This window comes from Erpetoichthys calabaricus, chromosome 11, assembly GCF_900747795.2.
Source record: "Erpetoichthys calabaricus chromosome 11, fErpCal1.3, whole genome shotgun sequence".
In the NCBI taxonomy this organism is placed as follows: domain Eukaryota; kingdom Metazoa; phylum Chordata; class Cladistia; order Polypteriformes; family Polypteridae; genus Erpetoichthys; species Erpetoichthys calabaricus.
This window is the reverse complement of record NC_041404.2, coordinates 63,036,447-63,061,543: the sequence shown is the minus strand read 5'-3', so window position 1 is coordinate 63,061,543 and position 25,097 is coordinate 63,036,447. Positions and strand designations below refer to the sequence as shown.

The 25,097-nt window shown below is 44.6% G+C and overlaps 1 protein-coding gene across 1 annotated transcript; it reads right to left on the bottom strand.

The window, feature by feature from the left end:
* Window positions 1–86: 86 nt before the first annotated feature.
* Window positions 87–24,979, bottom strand: LOC127529715 (M-phase inducer phosphatase 1-B-like). The gene is made up of 6 exons (XM_051934299.1): window positions 24,365–24,979; window positions 21,041–21,224; window positions 10,783–10,862; window positions 8,478–8,526; window positions 1,040–1,073; window positions 87–200 (listed from the first exon to the last, which is right to left on the bottom strand). Exons 2-6 carry the CDS (start codon window positions 21,205–21,207, stop codon window positions 87–89), a joined length of 444 nt encoding a protein of 147 aa, XP_051790259.1. The 5' UTR covers window positions 21,208–21,224; window positions 24,365–24,979.
* Between the last annotated feature and the right edge of the window lie 118 nt (window positions 24,980–25,097).

Genomic DNA, 25,097 nt, shown 5'->3' with positions numbered 1-25,097 from the left:
CACTGCCTGTCAGTAACGGGAGGCTCTTTGACTTTTTCTTTTGTTTCCCGTCACCTACTAACCCAAACCTTCTAACAGTGGTGGACTTAACACCAGTAAACACCACTTGCATTCTCCTTGTTGCTCAGGTCTTCCAGCTCTCCACGATGTTCTCTGTTCACAGGAGGGCCGACTTTCGGACTGCTGCACATCAACGTGGGCTACAAACAAACAAACAAAGATTAGACAAGTCAGGGCACACAGTCACCCGGGTCACCTCCTGGCACTGTGACAGTCTGTGACATAATAACGCAATTGAAAGAAAAAACAAAACAAAAAGCTTATAAATCAGGGAAGCAGGAGAAATGGGGGTAAGCTGCCACTGCTTGACTGGTGACAAACGGGGTGGCACTGGGCATCAAGCAGGCTATGCTTGGGATTGCTTTCAGAATGGACTTTCCAAAGATGGCATGAACGGCTGATGCCCAGTTAATCCAAACTGTGCTGATGAGGTGGGGGTCCCTAGAGGATTAAAGACAAAGTGGAACATAAAAGCAAATGACAATTAATAAAAGTGACAATAAAAAGGTTACAATCTCAGAGATCTGCTCTGATGTTCAGTTAAAATCTGTTATGGCAAAGAGGACACCTCGGACACACCATAGGGGGAAAAAGATCGTCTAGAATGCCCAAAAAACCCGTTACTGAGGGGGCAGAGATGGGGCTGCAGATTACAAAAGGAGAAGCTTTCAAATGACTCCTTAAGGGTGGAAGAAGAAGGGGCACCTTGGGGGGGGGGGGGGGGGGTCACGGTGATCATTTAAATGGATGTGAACAAGCGACAGGGAGATAAAGAGGAAGAGGAGGGCTGGTGGTCCGAGGACTGAATGCTTTACTGGGCACCCCTTTATAAATCCCATCTATGCTACAAAGGCAACTGCCTGGGGGGGGGGGGTCACCCCGAGTTAAGGCAGAGGTGGGCGGTCAGATCAGAGCCACAGCACCAGTGCCACAGCTGGCACCTCATTCTACAACGGAAGAGAAAACTCCACCGGCTTACCAGCAAAGACCGCAATCCTTTAAAGCGCTGGCTCCTGTAATTACAAAAGAACAAAGGGAGTTTAAACAAACGGGAGCAGCACAGCGCCCGCCCGCCCGCCCGCATGACTTTTTAAATGAACCCAAAGAGCCATCGATACAAAGGAGCGCACTCGGTGTGTTTAAATAGAAAAGCCTGAAGTGAGCCAAACGCCCTGCCTGTCCACGTAAACACAGGGACGTCCAGAAAACTTTCGACTTTGGCATCTTAGACAATAAAAAGCGCCATAGTGACTAAGAGGGCACAACACCCCAGTGCCACACATGAACACTAAAAGCAGAGAGCCGCGAGGCACCGCGCACGAACGCTTCACGTTTTTTGGTGAAAGTCAGGAGAAGTGCGCCCGCTTTCGGGTACTGCTGCGGTGAAAGTCAACGGCAAACAGCCACTCACTCACCGGCTCCTCTCGCGGTGCTGTCACCTCCCCACCTTGGCCCGCGGATGGAGTCGCCTTTCAGTCCATCGCAGCGGGCTCGAGCGCACATCCAGGCCCCTGTTACATCGCCGCGTGCACAGCAGCTCCTCCGGCGCGCCCGCTGAAATCTTCAATGGGGCGCAGCGGGTTTTTGATGAATTGACTTCACGTCCGATGTGGGCTCTTTTTTTGGTTTGTTTTGACCCCTAACTCAGGTGGATTTCTGTATTCTGTTGGCAGGTCCTGTCGACGTTAAGCGCTCTATGACCAGCTAGCGTTACTTTTGTACTTCATGTTCGCAAGTTTACACTCACATTGCCGCTGCCTTCTTGCTCTTGGTGCCCGATTTCAGAATTCTTTCTACTAAATGTCTGTGTGTGGCTGTGCCGTTATTTGATACAAAATGCCGCGGACACTGTTGATCGTTATAATAATCTGTGCTCCGAGCTCATGCAGTTAATTAGACCCATGAGCGGGTGGGGTCTAGAATGGCGATGTCGCCAATTGCACGACACGTTTAAAACACATTACATCATAAATCATCAAAAGTGAAGCACAAGTTGTTGTGACGCGCAGGTACGAAGCCAGGGCCGGAATCTGCATGGCGCCCCTTAAATTCTGGACTGGCGGTGGCATTTCGGTGTGTTAGCCAAACTCTCCTTTCAGTTCCAGTCCTGGCAGTAAAGTACAGCAAGAAACACACGAAGCCTCAGAGACATGCAGTGTGAGCTCCTCTGCCCCTCCCGCTCAGGCCCTGCTGTCGATGCCACCCCTGCATGGCATCACATATCAGCTCAGACTGGGTGAACAAGCTGCCCACCTCCTTGCGATCGTCTGCCTCCATCACGGTGCTAATATTGGGTTTCGTGACTAAGGAAGTGTAAGTGGGGTGGCACGGTGGCGCAGTGCCTCGCAGTTAGGAGACCCGGGTGTTTGTTCTCCCCGTGTCTGCGTGGGTCCAAACACAAGCAGGTTAGGTGCATTGAGTGTGTGGGCTGGCACCCTGCCCGGGGTTTGTTTCCTGCCTTGCGCCCTGTGTTGTCTGGGATTGGCTCCAGCAGGCCCCGTGATAGCGGGTTGGATAATGGATGGAAGTGTAAGTGGCGGAGCTCGTCACTTGTGCTAATCAGTTTTGTCCCCTTGTCCTGCCTCACTGGCTCCCAAACAGATCGAGACTGATGTCTGCTCAGCTATGTTGACCTCTTCTGCTGAAGTGAATCATGTAAATGTACAAAAGTCAGTCAGGTTTCGATCTAAATCAATTGTATTTCACGGTCGTGCTCAGAAAAACGTAAAATGGCTGCATGTGTGACTTCCTTCAGTTTACACCAGGAGTTCACATCATGCATTTGGTCATAAGCTGCCGACACACTCAGCGGCCATAAAACTAAATGTCGGGTTCTCTCAAAGCAAAAGAATTGGAGGGGTTAGAAGGAAGGCAAAGGGGCGTGTCTTCATGCAAATAAGCTAGATTTATGCAAAATTCGAAATTTGTATCATCGCGAGTATTTGGCGACGCGTCAATTAGTCCCGCGCATCGAAACAATTCATTGATATGGACACTCAGTTCCATCTGTTTAAGATCAGGACGTGAACTGTGTGTTGTATTGCACTTTGTTTGTTGTGAACAGAAACGGCTCATGTACTTCTACTCGATTTGGATTTGGACTGGAGTTACGGTGGCGAAACTCTTCACTGGGTGGCGTTTTCCACTTTTCCTTTGCGTTGGGGGCTTGTAACACTCCGCTGTACACCAATTCCTAATCAAGACGAGTGTTATATTTGCATTCAAAGTTCACACCCGCGGTTCTGAATCGGTCACCAAAAAATAAAAAGTAGAAAAGTTTAAATTGCCCGCCGGTCCAGAAAAGATGAAGAGCGCAACGCGGACAGACGCGCGGTTTTTGGACTTTTATTGATTTATTTTGCCCCATTATTCAATTCAAAAGGTGACCAGAAGAGTGTAACGTGCTCCTCCATCACTCACTCCTCTCGCCATTTACTAAGCTTCATATTCATTCGTCGCACATTTCCTGAGGTGTACATGAAGTGTTCACTTAAGAGCCCAAGAAAGAACTGTTAAAGTGATTAAGAAGACAAAGAGCTGCTCAGGCGACAGGGACTTCACTCTCAGGTCTCTCTCTCTCCCCTGTCACACACGTCTAGTGACAAACACGCGAATCTCAGCCATGGGGCTGAAGCAGAAAGGAGTCCCGAACTTCAGATCTGCTCCACCTCACCTTCCTTTGCGTTTGAATGGGACATGCAGGCCGATGGCGGAGGATTCTGCTGGAATTCCGCTTTTGTTCTCGTGTCGCAGTTCAAGGACATTCATTAAATATTTTTAAAAACCTTGTGCCACTTTGTACTGTTTTGGGGCCAAATAAAGTCAGCGACTGCGGCGAGCGTTTGTTAGTTCAGCTTGGCTGTGTCGTAAATGTCGCCCCGCGGTGCTGTGCCACATGCAGGAGTGAACTGCGCGGTGATGCCAAGGCTGCCAGTCCTCACTCACTCGACCAGGGGTGGATCTGCTAGGATGATCGTGAAGCTTAAGGGACCCTAAACCCTGGAGGGGCCACAGAAGCACTTTAATTCAAATTGCTTAAAGGTTTTGGGTGACTTGGGGGGGGGGGGGGGGTTAAAACAAAACAAATGCGGTATGGCGAAGGTAACGGTGGTCACCCACAGCTTGTTGCTGGTGGCGAAGGGGCTTCAGGGCCCCACAAATGGTGGCGACTGTCGACTATCTGTAAGGTCCTTCTCTTTACTCTCAAGTGGGATTTGTATTCAGATCGTTATTTAATGATGATGATGATGTCTGCTATCATTTTGTTTCTCTCTTTTTACTTTTCTTTTCGCTGCACCACTGCGCTCTCGTTACGAACGTTTTCTCATTTTGTGGTAATTTTAACACGTCAGATGTCCGATCGCTGACACGTGACCTGCTCTGACCAGCCCCGCTCACGGGGTGCCACCCGGACTCATCATATATATATATATAATATATATATATATATATATATATATATATATATATATATACATATATATATATATATACATATATATATATATATACATATATATACATATATATACATATATATATATATATATATATATATAATATATATATATATCTATATATATTATATATAATATATTATAATATATATATATATACTATATACATATATATATATACACATATACATATATATTATATATACTATATATATATATATATATACATATATATATATATATACATATATATAATATATATATATTACACACACACACACTTTGTATTTATGGCCGATTGCAGGGGCGCGGCGTGTGCGTTGGGGACTTTTTCTGTCGTATATGGTAAGGCTCTGTTTGCAAACAGGGTGACAGGGTGCGCACCCAAGTCACCCTCCAGCCTGGCATATTAAAGTCTTCTCTATTGTCAGCCCCACAATCTTAAACTTTACTGGTTTATCGGAATAGAATTTCAGAACTGGAAGGCGTATTGTGAACACTCTTTTTACAAGCAGATGTCCGTTGAGGTTATTATTTTTTTTTTAAACATGGCACATCAATCACCTCGTTTCCTAAATTAGTTCTTTTCCGTAATTTTGTGGTTCACTTTTGCGGACGACAATGCAGTCAGTCGGTCGGAGCGAAACGCAATCACTTGGCAGGAAATGACGTGTTTCGAGCGCTCCAGTCCCTATGACGTGTCGTCTTTACGTCACAACTGTCGTGACCGCGCTAAAGACGGGGGTCCTGAGCGGGAGCGGCCCGTGTTGTGCCGAGTTCAGCCCCCCCAAACCGTCCGGGCATTAATGGGGCATAATCTACAGGTTTAGTAGGTGACAGCCGATGAGATCTGAAATGACTCAGAGTTAAGTGTGTGTGTTGGGGTGGACGGAATGAACTTTTGATGCCCATCCTAAAATTGTGCTGCAGCTCCAGTCTAATAATTCCTGCCTATAACGCCGTAACACGCAGAATATAAAATAACTGCCACCTTACTAACATTATGACAGCACCAGTCACTGGCACGTACCGAAGTCGGGGTCGGCTGTTGAATTTGGCACAACACCTGGCAGCCTCCTGCCACAGCCGCTTGACTTGGCAGAAATGACGCGCGATACATTTGCACACTATATAAAATAAAAGCTATTATGGGCGTAACCTTGCATTTTTGTAAAGGTCCTTTCATGTAGGATTTTGAAGGCCCCCACACACATTATCTTCACTTTATATAATAGTAATAATAACTGGAACAGGACGGGGTTTAAAGTCCAGTCCCTTTTGTCACCCGAAGAGTCGTCTCGACAGGTGACGTGCGCCAACAACAACGACGAGCGTAGAAAGGGCAGAACTTCAAACGACAACTTTAATAAGATGAACAAAAGCCGCAGTGCCAAGTCATTCGCCACCTGAGCACGACTGCAGCGACTGACAATTAAGTAGTAAAGCGACAAAAGATTAAGGAAACGGACAATCCGGGCAGTAACGGCCCCCCCAGGCCGCAGGCCTGGCCATTAATCTGTGGTCTCAGGATGCCACCTAGAGGCCAATGTTTGTCAAACGCGACAAGCCGCCGCACAGCTCGGCTCCTATGGCGCGACGACTCGACTGTAATTTCTTTTTACAGCGGCATCGATCTGAGCCGCACTGCCAAAGCAAATGAAGATGTCAATCGCGGGCTGCCGGAGGAAGCCCGATGGGAAGAGCTGGGACTCTGAACTCGAGACAGAATCCAATATTTGGGAGGGCGCTGCCACCTAAGGTGTCTTTACAAGACGAGGCGGGCCGGTGATGAAGTGTCTGACAGTGACGGGAACAACAAATGGGCAGAGCGGAGGAGTCGTTAAAGAGCAGGGGAGCGGGCACCGAGCCCGAGATTACTCAAAGTAGATGGACGGAAGCTGGCAGAGCGGCTCACCGACCGACACGAGGGTGCAGTGGCGCCAGTGTCCGCCAGAGGGCACTGCACACCCAGGCCTCCTCCTAATGCCAGGAGGGAATAAAAGAAGACCCCGAGTGGGATTTGCACAGGTACCCCCAGCCGGCGTCACGTCCATCTCAGGTCTGATGGAGAGCAGCTAACAGAAGAGGGTCCAGGAGGACCAACGCTGCCAAGTAAAATCCAGTGGGCACCAAGGTTTGCTTTGCTTGCCTGAAATCCCCTTCACTGTCCCGAGTTAATCGCTCGTTACTTTGGGTAAGCAAAGTGCCGCTTTTCATACATTTGGAGCCTTCCAGCCCTTTTAAATTGACCTGCAGGGGCTGCTGCTGTCATATACGCAGGCCAGGAGAGTGGCTGCGGACTGTCACTCGTTCTTACTTGTCACCTATCCTAACACCGGCCAGGACTGATTTAAAGGCCAAGGGAGCACAGCCATTGTGACGTTCAAGAGGACACCAAACTGTCATTCATAGCAGTGGCTCCGTGCTGGACTTTTGTCACACACAACATTAAGCAGATTGTCACGAGATGGGACACTAAGAGCATTCGTGAGTGTAACGTCATCACAATAAAAGAGGGGCCACAGGGAGGTACCCTTTACAGTAATCAGAGGGGCCTATTGTGGTGGTCCTGAAGGAGATGGTCATTAGCTGGCACCGCAGTGGCATCAGCGCTCGTCGTCTTGTGGCTTTTGTTTTACGTGACAATGTAGGACTTTGGCTGATGTGATATTTCTTCTTCTATTAAATTTACTTTTCAGGATTTCCCTGCCGACTGTCTGACCCACCAGGGCTGCAAGTGTGAACGCTCTTAGGAGAAATCGAGCGGCGGACAGCAAACCATAAAGGGGGACCCGAAATGACACCCACAGGCCAACGCTTATGAGGACATCGTGACACCGCTAGGTGCTGTGTGTGTGTGTGAGAGAGTGACGGATATGAAATCAAGGAGGACATTCGCGGGAACGGTGACAATGAAATCTCGAAAGTGAAGCCATGTCACTTATGATCAGCGAGACTGTGGGGCTGTCATTAGACCGGTAAAGGTGACATTCTGACAGGGATTCAGAATTATTCATTACCAGGTGACACAAATTCCATAACAGGAAATGCGTTTTAAAACACCAAAGACAAAGACTTTCATTGTTGTTGAGTCGTGTGCATCACCAGCGTGAACGTCTGGCGTCCTTCTAGTGTCCCACGTCCTTGTTTGGAGTGTCACCATTCGAGCTGTTTGGACTTGTGTGTGTGTGACGAGCTCGCTCTGCCTGCATGCATGGCTGGTACCCGACTGGTGGGCTCCGCTCCCCACAAACATAAGCCTGGCGTAACAATGCACAGATCATTGGGTGGGCCGCACGTCACATACGAGTGTTTGAGTGATCTTCTGGGTGTTCACGCGTGTCGTTTGTCATAGCATCCCTGGGTGGGCTGTGAGAGATCTTGTGAAGGTGTGTGTGTGGGCTGTGAAAGGCGCTATATAAAAATCAGTATGGATTTAAACACAGATACTCTTGGATATAATCAAGAGTAGTCGTCATGACCCAGTCGCAAGTGTACGTTACATCTTCAGAGCCACCACGAGAGACGGGATTAAAACAAACGAGAGCGCGGCCCGTCACCCCTAGGAGCTTTTGGCAGCCCATTTGCCGGACGTTTCCATTTTGTCTGCCGATGCTCAGGATGCGCCTCTCAGTCAACGCAATTTCAGGACTCGGTGGCTCAGCGTTTTTTTTTCCTCGACAGTAAAAGTCATTTGTCATAATGAACAACACATGAGAAGACACTACAGCAAACCATGCAGTGCTTCGAGCCGTAGCTCAGTGGGCAGCAGTGGGCAGCAGCGGGTAGCATGGCCTCTGAAGAGTACAGACAGGGAGCCTCACATCCACAGCACAAACAAACAAATCGCCTACAAAGACACTCGGGAACACTGGAGCGTTCATCCCAATGTTTTATACGGTTTAGCTATTTAAATAAATCATAAAGTTTATAATGAAAAAAAAAAAAAAAAAAATACACCTTTTAACCTGCAGGGGAGACTCCAAAGCACAAGGAGAGCTGGGATTACCTGCAAGAAAAATACAATTATTAAAAAACACAATAGAAATAGCAGATAAAAGACGACGATGACAATGACAGTGACACTCTGCTTTCAGTGGACTGCGTGAATCCCTGACCGCGTTTGTGAAAGGTGCTGCGTAATGCTGGCAGATGAAGAAGCCCAGTCAGTGCGTATGGATGTATTGTGGCCCATAGGGGGCGCTCCGACCACCCGGCCCGACACAGACAGACGGGCACAGGAGGCACAACTCCCTCAAGTTCCAGCAAGCACAACCCTCTCTTTCCTGTCTTCTCCACTCCTCCTCCTCCTCACTGAATAGCGTCCACCCGCCCTTCATATAAAAAGGCACCCAAGAACTGCTGCAGCACCACCTAGTGGCGCCTGTGGACCCCAACAGGGCCCACTGATACCCAAGGTGGCTGGCACATCTCCTCCCTGCCCACGACAGTGTGTATGTCTGATGCCATCGACAGCACGCAGCTTCACGCCGCACAGACAAACGCGCCACGCAGTATCAGACAAACCAAATACGATGAAAACAGAGCATCAAACACCAGGAGGGCGCCGCATGTGCAGCGGACAGATTTGAAATGGCAAGAATAAAAAAAAAGCATAAAATATCAAAACACGGCTCGGGGGGGGGGGAACATTTTAAAAATGGGGGCTCAGTCTCTAAAGCAAGCAGTCAAAGATTATGGCGGGAGTGATGTCACCCGTGTGCTGCTCTGCCAGCTGACAGAAGACAAAGACTCGGTGACATCGCTGGCCAGCCATTGGCTCCGATTCTGCACGACTGGGATGTGCTGGTCAGTTGGCACAAAGAGAATCGTTTTATCGTTCACAACTCCTCTTCGGCCAAACGGTGGAGCGGACCGTAGACTTTCATCGCCCGCTATTCAGGGGGTCCACGTCGGTGATAAAGCAGAGTGGTCCGGTAACACCGAGGCAGAGCAGACGCTCATTTTGCTTAGAAGTCTTCCTCATCTTCCTCTAAAGCTTTTCGCACTTGCACGTGAGATTGCGGTTTTTATTTTCCGTGTGTTCCTTAAATGTGGCCAGCGATGTCCTTAACGTGTTCGGGGACAACTGAATCGGTAGTGGGACACGCGCTCGACCTGCAGAACTGATGGAGGATCCCCTCGTTTAGCACACTAACAGCTCAGTACCAGGGGGTCCCGCACATGTACACCTCGAGGTGCCTCCTCACTCATCACGTCAGTTTCTTTTTATTTTCTTGTAATTCTCGTGTTTTACCGGATGGGTTGTCGTCGCTCTTTGTTTGAACTCTTCTGTAAAACCCAAATCTCCACTTGGGATTAATGAAGCGCCTGTGCCCTCAGGACGTCCACCGCCATGGCCTGCATGCTGTGACCTCGAGACTCGTCAGGCCAGCGAGTGCCATGTGAAGTCACAGACCTCTCCACGTCCTCGAGCCGCACGACTGACCAAGACTTCCGTGTAACTCTGAACCCCGCGGTTGTGTGCCGAGCTTTAGATGAATTCAGTATGCTGATCCAGAGCAGCCAGTCGAGCAGGAGGTCTTCTCCTCTGCTGTCTCTTGTGTGACACTCACGCCTCTCGGTTTTCAGAGGGGATTTCTGCTCTTCTTCTTTAAGGCAGCGACTTCCCCTCGCTAAGAAAAAACTAGAAGAGCGGCCTCGGTGTGGTGGAGTGGACCATAGCTGTTGGGCCCTGCCACCACAATAGCACATCTCGGCCACCCATTGCCGTTTGCTCAATAAACGCATGATTATTGTCTGGCAGATCACATCAACTGCGAGTCCTCATTGTGTTTCTTTCTTTTGTTCCTCTGTTGCCACCAACCCTGTACGGTGTGATTTATGCCACCCTCAGCCTGCCCTTTGGTGCATTCAACCGCCTTTAGTGCTTAAGAGGTTTGGGGTCAGTTGATGTTCTTGTAAGGACGGGCCTCATAAAGTTAGTCCCTCATACTAAAGTGTCAAACTAAGGGGCACAGCGGCGCCACCTCACCTGAGGGACTCTTGACCTCGTTACATTGAGGAGTCCCCCTCATTAAACCAAACCCTAACCCTCACTGCCCCTCACTGATACTGATGGCTGCCCTGCTCCTGAAGACGAGTATTAGTGGCGACTCATTAATGAGCATGCAGCTCTCACTCGCACACACTCATGCGCACACACACACAACTTCAACAGGACATTTGGTGTTGTGAGATGCCCACCATGGGGTCGCATTTCTGAGCAGACAACTGGCAAAAGAAAAGATAGAAACAGGCTGACCTGGCTCTCCGGTGTCCGAGGCGTCGGGCTCGCCATTTTGACTCAGATTGGAGAGGTCCAGACGGCACTTTGGTGTGTTGCTGAAATAAACAGGAAAAGAAAATAAAAAGAAGACGAAGAAGAAGAAGAAGAAGACACCATGTAGAAGGTCAGACAGCACAGCATTGGGCTACTAAAGGGAACAGCTACGGCGCTCAGAAGGAAAATTCCTTTGCTGGGAAGTCACGCTCTGAACACAAAAGGTAGGAACAGACAGACAGACAGACGGACTCCGGGAGGTCAGGAGCCATCAACTTGGGAAACAGCATACACAGACGGAGGCATGTCCGCTATACCTTAACATATTATTATTCCTCATGGAAGACTAGCCATCCCCCTGTGGCTTCGCCCGCATATTAGTGACACAGGACAGTGAGGAGGGCCCCGCCCACTCCTGACGTCACTCTTCCTCCTCCCCTCAGCCTGAAGCCTTCATCTCAGATTAGCGTGAATATCTCGATCCTGCTAGTGAACTCAGATTCTTAGCACAACGAGAGAAGTTGCAAATCAACCGGAATGTTCAAGCAAATTCTAGAAAAATAAAACCATCTAAATCCGCTAAGTAGTTCTCTCTTGTGAAAACAGACAGACAATTGGGATTTATATATATATATATATATATATATATATATATATATATGTATAAATAAAAGAAAATCCTGAGATGAGACGAGACTATTAGGCATGCCGGGGCTCAGCCTCCCTGCCACATACACTTGGGGGTCCTGGATTCTGTCACTTAGCGACCCTGATGGCCAAAGATAAGGTGTCCATCTGGACTGAAGGCCGCAGCGCAGACTGAACTCTGTGTGAGTGTGTGTCTCTCTACATTATAAAAGAAAATCCTGAGACGAGACGAGACCACTGACAAGAGACGTTTTCAAGTCCCACCCTCCTCTCCACCATTTCCGGTTCACAGCCCACGCCCTCCCGCGCTCCTCTCACCTCTCGTTGGTGTGAATGCTCTTGTCATCACAGTTCCTACGCTCTCCAAGCTCTTATACATTTTAACGTTTTCCTCACTTTAAGTTCCCAATTAAAGAAGATGTATTATGTCCAAAATATATTGAAGAATTTCATCACAAAGGGTTATCAACAGAAGGCTTGAGTACTCGGGCAACCCTAGCACTGAGAAACAATGAAGTCAAACAAATTAACGTGAAAATTGTTGATCGGTTACACGGCAAATTGGTGAAATGCGTATCAATAGACTCTGCTGAAACAGTCGGTGGTGAGGATGAGGAAGATGAAAACCTCAACTTACAATATCACGAAGAATATCTACAACCGTTAACACCGTCTGGTCTTCCACCAGCTGAATTACTGTGGAAAGATGGACGTATCCAAGAAAGGTAATGTAGTCCATCTTCACTAATGACATTAGACACCAATGGAGATCTCGATATGCCAGTTGTAGTGCTGGGTGACATACCGGTTCATACCGAAAACCGTTTTTATTTTTTTTTATGATATGGATTTTTCTTATACCGCAACACCGGTTTACATTGCCTAAACGACGTTCGGAACGTGGCGCAGCGGGAAACTGTTCAAGTGTGGACCTTTTTCACTGCTACACCGCTAAACACAGATTTGTTGCACTAGGGCTCTTTTTTCACTGCTACACCACCAAATAGTGGGGCGGTAGTATAGGTATGCTGCGCGGTGAAAATGGACAGAGAGCCGAAAAAAAAGGAGTCACGTCTGTCGCCTGGACATACTTTAGTTTTAAAAGGTCAGATGTGTAAATACTGTTTCTATACTACTGGATAATACTGCAAGCCAAGTTGTACTTGTTTTCAATACAGTGTAACGTACCTGGGCACTGTGTAATAGTGTGACGACATGTTCTCGACATTTCCACTTTAATCTCGACGCTTATGACGAGAATATATTCTTTTGACTCTATTCTCGTAATTTGTCATTAAAGTAGAACATCGTAAACTAAACTTCATCATAAAATGAATATTTAATTTGATGGATTTTCTCAAACCCCGTCATAAGTTATATAGCACATTAAATGCTTTGTGTTAAGTGATTCGTTCAGAGATGGGCGCAACTCTGAATGGATGGCATAATTAAACATGTATAATGAAGATATTTTTAAAGTTCTGAACACTCCGTGGGCTAAGTTTTATAACTAGTTTTAATTTCACAAAGACGTTTATCGTGTGGTGATTGGTTATGTGGTGAAAGAAAAAGGAAGGATAGGAACTGGGGTTTTGGTAGCCTACGTCAGATAGAGACAGCATGCATGCAATAAAGAGAGCCCACTCAGAAGAACATGCATTGAATTCTGTGTTGGTGTCTCTGACCAGCAGATCACAAACCAACATTTACACAATATTTAAGTTAAACCTGTGCGATAGCTATTCATACATCCAGTTTTTTGGAGGCCTCGTCACACCTGCCATAAAGTTCTCTACACTGAACGTACACCTGGGGACCCCTTACTGCAGAGGGAGCAGCACTACCGCCTCACTAACCGCGCACGTGTAATACTGCTTTAATGCATTTCATCATGAAAATAATATCAAGTTATTATCTTAGCATTCTAAATTTTTCAGAAAGCAGGAATATCATGAAGTGAATGGATTCTGTATGGTGATCGCTGTCCTTCTCTTAGTGCGGAGGAAGTCAGTTTAAGAAGCGTAGTGATTAACCACTGGGTCGGGGAGCATAACACAAAGCATTTAATGTGCTGCATTAAACTTATGGCGGGGTAAATTAAGTAAATTGATTAAACATGGATTTTAGGAAGAAGTTTAGTTTACGACATTCTACTTTAAGTATCAAGTAAACTATGAGAATAAAGTGGAAAATGTCGACTTTAATCTCGACATAAACGGCGAGAATAAAGTGGAAAATGTTGACTTTGTTTCTCGACATATAGTTTGTTTTTTTCTTCCCAGTATAGCTTAGCTTGAAGCAAGGTCCATATTAATGCAGTTTGCCTAAATGATGGTTCAGTTGATAAAGATGTCACCACCAAGTTGCACTTGTTGTATTTTATTTTAATTTGGTGAATACTGTGTAATGCACCTGGGCTTGAAGTCTTGAAGTAATAGTGCAACTATCAGTAATAATACTATTATTTATTTTATTGTTATTATTTATTAGTTTAAATATTATGCAGTTTAATGATGATAAAGTTGTTTAAAAAGTCACTTTAACGTGTCAGTGGACAGAGATTGTTAACATTAACAGAAAGTGTAGTTGGTTTACAAAAAATATTTACTATTTATTCCTTTTCTAAGACATATTCGGTGCAATACAATTTTTTGACAAGCACTTCTGGATATTTTACTAAGTCTAAATGCCTCTTTGTATGGTTGAAAATATGTTGTCAAAATTATAGTTTGTTTTTGCAAAATTTGTTCAATAAAAAGGTTCTATATTTTGACTGCATCTGTCATGCAATGTGATACCTTCTCCATTAGTGCCACCCCCTTGAAAACTATCACTTTATGGGGCAATGCAAAACTGTATTAATACTTGTGTGCACATTAAATTGTTTTTTTTTTTTTGTACAATGTACAATACTCTTGACAGTGGAATAGGTTATTCTTAGCCAGTAATTGCAGTGGAAAATGTGGTTAACATCCACTCATGCATGGGGGAAAAAATACCGTCGAATACCTTGAAACCGGGATAATTTAGAAAAATACTGTGATATAGAATTTTGGTCATACCACCCACCCCTAGCCAGTCGTATTTAAACGTTAACAGTTTCCTGTTAGAAGAGCTTTTACAAAGACAATTAACAAATCGCAGGGATAAACATTCAAAAAAGTCGCTTTATTTATTAGAGAGAAAGAAATGAAATTCACTCACAGGCAGTTATACGCTGTGTTGTCACGATGAAAGTAGAAACACGGAATCAAAATTCAAAGAGATAGACAAAAAGTTAATTCCAAAAATTAAAAAAGTAAAAGTGTAAGTTTAATAAGTATTTGTGTGTTAATTTCAAAGCCACACAGAATGAAAATGTATAACGCAACGAATAACTCGAACGCAACATGAAACATAATTTTCTTTAAATTTATTATTTTTTATTTTGGTTAATTACTGGCTGTAATGTAAAATAGTTCTGTTATTCATATGTAAGAATTCCCATGAAATCTGTTTACATTGTACATCTGCTTCCCCATACGTAGTGCTGGGTGGTATACTGGTTTATTATTTTTATGATATGGATTTTTCTTATACCACAACACTGGTTTAAAGTGTCTAAACAACGTAAGGAATGTGGCACAGCGTGAAACTGTTCAAGGGGGGGGGATGACCTTTATCACTGCTATGCAGCTAAACACATGCGTTAGTGGAGGTGCTGAGCGGTGAAAATGGACAGAGAACATTCGGAAACTGAAGCGGTAGCAGACGATAAAGTTCAACGTGATGACACTGAAGAACTTTTGCCAAAAAAAAAAAAAAAAAAAAAGGAGTCCCGTCTGTCGTCTGGAGATACTTTGGTTTTAAAAGGTCGCATGTGGACCATTATGTTCAAATGTGTGAATACTGTCTCTATACTACTGGATAATACTGCAAGCCAAGTTGTACTGGTTTCATTTTTTTCACTACTGTGTAATGTACCTGGGTACTGTGTAATAGTGTGGCGACATGTTGACTTTATTCTCGACATTTCCACTTTAATCTCGACGCTTATGATGAGAATAAAGTTGACATGTTGACTTTATTCTCGTAATTTGTCATTAAAGTAGAACATCGTAAACTAAACTTCATTGTAAAATGAATATTTAATTTCCTAGATTTTCTCAAACCCCGTCATAAGTTATGTAGCACATTAAATGCTTTGTGTTGTGTTCCCTGAGCCCAGTTGTTAATCGCTTGACGCGCTTCTTAAACTGACGTCTTCTGCACTAAGAGGAGGCACAGGCAGTGATCGCCGCACAGAATCCATTCACTTCATGATATTCCTGCTCTCTGAACATATAGAATGCGAAGATAACACTTGATATCACTTATATGATGAAATGCATTAAAGCAGGTATTAATCATGTGGGGGCACAGTGGTGTGGAGGTTGCACTGCTGCCTGGCAGCAAGGGGGTCTCGGGTGTACCCTGCCTTGAGTTTGCATGTTTTTCTGGTGGGTTTACTCAGTGTGCTTCACTTTCAAGGTCATGTAGGATGTGGGGTTTTGTTATGTAGTATTGACCCCTGGTGTGTGTGTGTGTGTGTGTGTGTGTGTGTGTGTGTGTGTTGCTCGTATTCACCCTGTGATGTGCTTGGCACCCCATTCAGGATTTGCTCCTGCCTCACACACAATGCTTGCTGGGATGGGCGCAACCCTGAATGGATGGCATAATTAAACGTGTATAACAAAGACTTTTTTAAAGTTCTGAACACTCCATGGGCTAAGTTTATAACTAGTTTTAATTTCATAAAGATGTTTATTGTGTGGTGATTGGTTATGTGGAGAAAGAAAAAGGAAAGATAGGAACTGTGGGTTTAGTATGTCAGACAGACAACATACATGCAATAAAGAAAGCCCCTCAGAAAAACATCCATTGAATTCTGTGTTCGTGTCTCTGACCAGCAGATCACAAACCCAACATTTACACAATAGTTCAGTTAAAGCTGTGAGATACCCAGTCAGTCAGTCAGTCAGTCAGTCAGTCAGCTTTTTGGAGCCTCGTCACACCTGCCATAAAGGGTCTCTATGCTAAACGAAGACCTGGGGACCCCTTACTGCAAGGGAGCAGCACCACCACCACACCGCCGTGTATGTTTAATACCTGCTGTAATGCATTTCATCATGAACATGATAACATCAAGTGTTTATCTTAGCATTCTAAATGTTCAGAGAGCAGGAATATCATGAAGTGAATGGATTCTGTGTGCCGATCGCTGCTGGCGCCTCCTCTTAGTGCAGAAGAAGTCCGTTTAAGAAGCGCGTCAAGCGATTAACAACTGGGTCGGGGAACACAACACAAAGCATTTAATGTGCTACATTAACTTATGATGGGGTTTGAGAAAATCTAGGAAATTAAACATTCATTTTAGGATGAAGTTTACTTTACGACATTCTACTTTAATTATAAAATAAACTAAGAGAATAAAGTGGAAATGTTGAGAATAAAGTCAACATGTCGACTTTATTCTCGACATATAGTTTTTTTTTTCTTCACTGTGGCCCTCATACACTCCCATAGGGCTTTACCACAAATAGCATCATAAATGCAAGTTGCAGTTTTATTACTTATGTATATGGCTTAGCTTGAAGTAAGGTCCATATTAATGCAATTTGCCTAAATGATGGTTCAGTTGGTAAAGATGACATCACCAAGTTGCACTTGTTTTATTTTATTTTTATTTGGTGAATACGCCGTAATGCACCTGGGCTGGAAGTCTTGAAGTAATAGGAGATAAAGATAACAGGCCCAGTGCTGCTGGGGTAGGCAGTGCCACCCGCACCGTGAACAGGACAAGTGGAGTAGAGAATAGACAGATAGAAGTGAAAGGCACTATATAATAATAGATAGAGAGATAGATACTGTAGATAGATAGAAGTGAAAGGCACTATATAATAATAGATAGAGAGATAGATACTGTAGATAGATAGAAGTGAAAGGCACTATATAATAATAGATAGAGAGATAGATACTGTAGATAGATAGAAGTGAAAGGCACTATATAATATAGATAGAGAGATAGATACTGTAGATAGATAGAAGTGAAAGGCACTATATAATAATAGATAGAGATAGATAGATACTGTAGATAGATAGAAGTGAAAGGCACTATATAATAATAGAGAGATAGATACTGTAGATAGATAGAAGTGAAAGGCACTATATAATAATAGATAAAGAGATAGATACTGTAGATAGATAGAAGTGAAAGGCACTATATAATAATAGATAGATAGATACTGTAGATAGATAGAAGTGAAAGGCACTATATAATAATAAATAGATAGATAGATAGATAGAAGTGAAAGGCACTATATAATAGATAGAGAGATACTTTATTAATCCCAAGGGGAAATTCACATTGTGCAACTATCAGTAATAATACTGTTATTTATTGTATTGTTATTATTTATTAGTTTAAATATTATGCAGTTTAATGATGGTAAAATTTTTTAAAAGTCACTTTAACGTGTCAGTGGATACGGTAACATTGGTAACATTGGTAACATTAACAGAAAGTGGAGTTGGTTTACAAAACATATTTCTCATTTATTCCTTTTCTAAGACATGTTCAGTGCAATCCAACTTTTGACAAACACCTCTGGATATCTGACAAAGTCTAAATGCCTCTTTGGATGGTTGAAAATATGTTGTCAAAATTTTAGTTTAAGTTGTTTGCAAAATGTGTTCCATAAAAAGGTTCTGTATTTTGATTTGTGATTCCTTCTCTTCATTAGTGTCACCCCCTTGAAAAGTGTCACTTTATGGGGCCATGCAAACCTGCATTAATACTTGTGTGCACATTCAAATGTACGATTCTCATGACAGTGGCACACGTTATTCTTAGCCAGTCTACCACAGTAATTGCAGTGGAAAATGTGGTCAACATCCACTCATGCACGGGAAAAAAAATGCCATAGAATATCATGAAACTGGTATAATTTTGAAAAATACCGAGATATAGAATTTTGGTCATACCACCCAGCACTACCCATACACAAGCAGCAGTGCCATGAATTGGTGAGCATGTAGCGCCCACACAGGGGTTAGTGAGTGAAGTGAGCATGGGGCAGACCCCCTAGTGTGTCTATATGTGTAAAAAAAAAACAAAAACCCCCACCATAGCCTTTTGTCATTCATTCCACCTTCACTTGAGCCGGTCGGGCCGTCCCTAGTGATTTGTATGAAACGGGACGTGCAAAGCTGCTCAGTCCTGACAAATATTAAGGAGAAAGAGAAGCCCTCTTTGTACTCGGGCGACTCGCCACTGTGGCAATCAGGTGACTGAAAGTCTGCAAAGTCCCAAACGAGGACACTCGTGTAACACGTATGCCAACGCATAAAGCTCATCCTCGTTTGTTTAATGTCTGCTTTCTCTTGACATGAACAGTGAGGGATGAGGACCCCAGGGGTTTGGGTAGGGGGGACCTTTCATAAACCGATACGCAGGACACAAGCCGGAGCTTTAAGTGGAAAGACATAAATGTCAATTGTCTGCTTCTGGGTCCTCCTCAGATTTAACGGCAGCTCTTCATCAAGCTTTACCTTACTGCACCACCACAGTGGGCTCCCCCATGCAGTTTCATACAAGCTTTTCTAAATATATTGTGAGGACGGAGCTAACAAGTTAGTATTCTTCAGTTATTTATTGGGACACATGGCCTGAAATCAGGACTGACCCCGTCACTGCAACATCTGGCCACCCGGGGAGATCATACTGCCAGTGAAATTGTGAATCATTGCAACCTGCAGATAATGACACTGTGACGCAGCTTTAGGGTTATGTTAATATTGAGGACCTAAAGTCACTGGGGCCTTCATTTATATCTGGATGACCTTTTGTTTTTCTTGCTTGCATTTATCACTTTTATGGTTAGAACAATCGTTTAATTACTCTGATATGCCTTACAGCTTTGGCAGGACTGAGGGACTCGTGTTCTTCATCGAGCAGAAACAAAGTGCTGACGCTGCGTCAGACCTGCCAATGGAGTCCCAAGCACTCAGGCAGCCAGCGACAGCGACTTCCTCACCGAGCACGCAGTCTGCCGGTGCTTCATTAACTTGTCTTGGGGATCTGTTTGCTGTCAGTAGTGGCTATCAGAAGTGAAAATATACAAAACCGTATTTAAGAAGACAGACCAGTTCACAAACTCATCAAAGCTTTACAAGAGGAGATTTTGAACATTAAAAACTCTGATATCTCAGTGAAAACTGAACCGTCTCGTCAAATATGTATAAAATATATATAAAAAAGTATGCTGCTGCTGCAGTATGTGAATTTCCCCTTGGGATTAATAAAGTATCTATCTATCTAAATTCCCTTGAAGATACGTGTGCCACATTTCAACAAACTTTATCCACAGGGGGCTGCCTTGTTTCACGGGGACAGACAAACAGACCCAGGCTCCTACATGAGGGGCTCAAGGCAACTTTAGAATCGAGGGCACCAGTAAAAGTGGGCTAAACAACAACGTTTTCCAAAATCCATCCATTAACACAGGGTCACGGGGGTCTGCTGGAGCCAATCCCAGCCAACACAGGGCACAAGGCAGGAACCAATCCCGGGCAGGATGCCAACCCATCGCAGGTTTTCCAAAATGAAACGTGAATATCGGGCCAGGACCTCCCGCTAGGCCGCACGTGAAACAGAGAAACGTTTCAAAATAACAAAATCTGGAGTGCTCTCCCCTCGACTTTCTCGTATACTCAGATATGGGGATGGAGATTTGAGGAGTGAACCACAAGGCAATGACTACATTTTTCTATTCTGTACATTAAAGAACCATCAACAGCAAATTTATAATAATTGTTCAATATATTATTAAAGTTGAATAAATCGGACTCTGTAGCTACATAAATAAAAAGTAAAGCACCACTTCTGGTTAACGGAAACAGCCTAAAAGTTGATAGAAATCAGCGTTTTGTACCTCATACTTGTATGCAAAATTTGGTTGACCGAAGTGAAAGCGTCCTCGAGTTATCGTCTTTATACAAACACACACACACATAGACACACACAGACGTACAGTAATGGTATTTTCAGACTCAGGGAGGTCTAAAACATCGAGATTCATCAAAATCTCGACATCAAATTTCTGGACAATTCCAATACTTCCCCTAAACACGAGCAAGTAATCGTTTAGAAGGACTAAGCTGACTAAAGGCCGACTTCACATAACAGACGACTCCTTGTGGTTCTCAGTGAACGTTTCTAGAACTTTAAGGACAACTGAACCCAGCCGATTTCTCCAAAAGAACATCAAGCTGAGATTTGAAGCTCCCCAAGTCCGACTCCCTAGCACATTATTTGGTATTTTATTGGCATTCTTTATCACACATCAATGGCTACTTTGAAATGTTTGAGGACTATTTGCTCTTGTATGCTTAACCCTAACTTCTGATCCACTTCACCTCTGACCTCTGCTGTAATATTCCTCTCTACACGCCTTTCAGCTTCCCTAAAATACGTTTGGCCCTGTGACTTGAGCTGCAGGGATTCGTCTTAACCAAGTGAGAACACACACACACACGTCGATCCATCGCTCCCCACCACAAACTCACAGCGTACCCTTCAGCAAAGGCGCTCAGGCTGTTCAACTTGCTGGCCAGGTCAGTGATGGGAGACGCCGCCAGATCCGCACTGCAGAACGAGGATTCCTTTTCCAAAGCCGTGTTCAATATCAGTCGGCATCCGGAGCGAAAATTCATGCTGTCACTTGTAGGATTGTCCTCCATGGCAACAAACACATTCACTGCAAGAAAGAATGGAAAGCTGAGTAAACGTGTGCCGGCCACTGCTCTGCAGACCACCAGGACCATCTATGGGAGTCTGACATGCCAGCTATTTAGACTGAGGTGACATTCAGGGACTTCATATAGCGCCTTTTCACTGGCACCCCATCACAAGTCATATTACAGGAAACAATGACATGACATCTCGCTGGGACTTTCTTGGTTTTCTAAATCAAATGTCATGAGAAGTCGAGCAGAATGACCGCCTTTGTTGGCGGAATAGAAAGATCATGAGATGCCAGCTTCAGGAGAGACGGAATCAAAAGAAAAGAATCAAAGAAGGGGCCTGAGGTGCCTCGAAAGCTGGCATCTTGTAATCTTTCTAGTCAGCCAATGAAGGCGGTCATTCTGCTCGACTTCTCACGACATCCATGACGGCCAACACGGTACAACAGCCCAGAACTAAATCAAATGGCAAATTCTATATGGAGTCTTCATGTAATCTTTCATATATCCATCCATCCATTTTCCAACCCGCTGAATCCGAACACAGGGTCATGGGGGTCTGCTGGAGCCAATCCCAGCCAACACAGGGCACAAGGCAGGAACTAATCCCGGGCAGGATGCCAACCCACCGCAGGACACACACAAACACACCAAGCACACACTAGGGCCAATGTAGAATTGCCAATCCACCTAACCTGCATGTCTTTGGACTGTGGGAGGAAACCCACGCAGACACAGGGAGAACATGCAAACTCCACGCAGGGAGGACCCGGGAAGCGAACCCAGGTCCCCAGGTCTCCCAACGGCGAGGCAGCAGCGCTACCCACTGCGCCACAGTGCCGCCCATCTTTCATTCTATGGTTAAATAAATATTCTTTCATTTCTCAGTCTAATACACGGCTATCATCTTATTCCTTATATGAATGTCATTAAACATAAATTGGACAGTTTAAAAATGGAATAAAATCAAAGAGGGCCGACATCCGAGACAACAGCCTCATAACATGAGATCACACACACACAGGCAACGTGAAGTGACACACAACAAATATAAAAGGGGACACGATGGCTTATGGGTCACTCGATCACACAGACTGCAGCCCTCTGCCGTTAGCCTACTGAAGCCAAGGCCAAATGAGCGCCGAGTCGCTGCTGTGTGATCACACGCATGATGAACAACGTGAAGCACTTGAATTTGCTTTGAGCAGAGGGAGTGAAATGTGCAGAAATTCTTTGAAAGACGTTAGCCGAGTACAGAAGTGAAAACAGCAGGACTCAACGAAACGTTCATGAAAGGTTTAAAGAGGAAAAAATGTGTGCAACCGACAAAACTTGACCTGCTTGATCATCAACATCACGCATACACACACAAGGCCAGACTGCCATGATGAAGGTCTTCGTCAGACATTACACATCTGGATATCAGCTATGGATCTGCACACGCCGCACTGCATGATGGACTAGAGGGTCCCGTAAAGTTGGCTCCCCAAACAGCACACTGATCTGTACAGCTAACAGCGCATGGAGGTTTGAGCCAAATTCCTAAAACATTAGGAGTGTTTTGGAGTGGACTGTCACCGCTGATGAGACATGGGAGACCAAGCATGCAGTGGAAACAAACATCTTCTACAGTGAAGAAGAAATTCAGCCCTCTGCCAACAAAATCACAATGACTTTCCATTTGGACACAGAGGGTCCTATTCAGGAACACACAGATAATCAGTGACCAGTGCAGCATACTGGGCTATGCTTAGAGGGAAATGGAAGAATGTGGTCACAAACTGTCCTGCTGCTTCATGGTAAGCCAAGTCCCCGTGCAGCAGCCACACAACAGATGCAGTGTGAACATCTTCCACATTTCTCTTACAGCCCTAATCTGGCAACATTCAGCCATCACGTTTGAAGAGGCTCTACGCGGTCGCAGGCTCACTTATGGTCAAGCGGTGAAGGAATTGGGGCAGACCTGGACTGGGGAGCAGCCAGACAGCTTCTTCTCCGTAGGAATGAAGAAGTCAGTGGAACAATACAAGAAGTACATTGACCTGCAGGGAGACCACATGGAGAAGTGATAGGACTGCTCACAGATACCACTCTTAAAGGGTAAGCTGCCTTTATTTAACTGTACATTCCCCCCTACACACACACGGTATATATAGTACCTTATGATCCAAGTGAACAAAACAACAGGTCTCAGCAGTGCTAATGCAATGGCAAAGGTTTCTCTAATAACCAGATAGATAGATTTGAAAGGCACTATATGATAGATAGATAGATAGATAGATTTGAAAGGCACTATATGATAGATAGATAGATAGATAGATTTGAAAGGCACTATATGATAGATAGATAGATAGATAGATTTGAAAGGCACTATATGATAGATAGATAGATAGATAGATTTGAAAGGCACTATATAATAGATAGATAGATAGATAGATTTGAAAGGCACTATATGATAGATAGATAGATAGATAGATTTGAAAGGCACTATATGATAGATAGATAGATAGATAGATTTGAAAGGCACTATATGATAGATAGATAGATAGATAGATAGATAGATAGATAGATAGATAGATAGATAGATAGATAGATACTTCATTAATCCCCAAGGGGGAAATTCACATTAGCATTAACACACGAGTAATTAACGCTAAGCTATATGGCCATTGACCATTAGGACACTGAATTGTTGCAGCAAATGGGGCTCTGCAGCCACATGTGAATAACAAATGAAAACATCAGTAATTCCAGGCTGTGATAGCCCTTATAAACGCTAGTAATGCCTTGGTTAGATTTTAAATTAATCAACGGTATCTTGATACTAAAAGGTATCAATTGCTATTAAAAACATGAACATTTCAGGGTGACCCCCAACTTTGAACGGTAGCGTATATACAGACAGACACACAGACAGACACCGAGACTCAGTCCTAAACATGAATATCGAGCGGCACGAGCACAGGACTTAATCCGGTTTAGTTTCATTAGGAGTTCGAATTAGAAGTAATGACAAAGATCGGGAGGACCCGACTTGGTCAGACTGCAATATAAAGCGGCTACCGGGCGGTGATACGTTCTGTCCGTGTCCAGATAACGTGACTAAAGATAGAAAAGCGCTTTATTATGTGCAGCCCGGTGAGAAGGTACTGACCAGCGGGGCGCAGAGAAGCCCGGATCGCCGAATGGAGAAGCTCCCTGGTCACTCTGGTCCGATTCCTCGGTGGTGGTGGTGGTGGTCAAGAAATCCAGGCTGTAAGCACAAAATCAAGGAGAAGCAAACAGATCTGAAGTTCCCATCCAGGATCTCGCCGATTCGAAGCGCTAGGCCGAAGACAAAATCCTGAAAAGCATAATTCCGATTGCAAAGCCGACACGGAAGTCCCTAATGAACTATCTGAAAAGCCAGGACGAAGAGGGATCCCTGGACGCCCCTTCACACTTTGTAAACCTCCCAGAACATGCCTGAAATTCCCTGCCTAATCGCACGTTCTCCTTTTTTGACTGATAAAATGCGAGGGGTTTAAATTTCGCACACTATTCTCCACCAATAGCATCTTCCGTTTTTAAAATCCTCTAACCGCTCCAGTGAAGCTAAAGAAAGCCCGCCTGTACAAACTAAAAGAAGAGCAGCAATTCGTTAAAGACGCTGTCACTCAAAAAATATGCGCGCGTGTCCTGTCCTATGGCCGGGCCCCCGTGATGAAAGAAATGCAGAAAAAAAGAAAGAGACGAATGCTTTGTATTAATTGGCTAAAGTGCAATGTCAGTCAAACATTGTGGCCCCGCCCAGTGTTTGTTGCACGCTGCCGATTTGGAGGCGCGTCGTCAGTGAGTAGGCGGTGCTGATCGCGCGCGCACCTGACCAAAATAAGCCTGAAAACGAA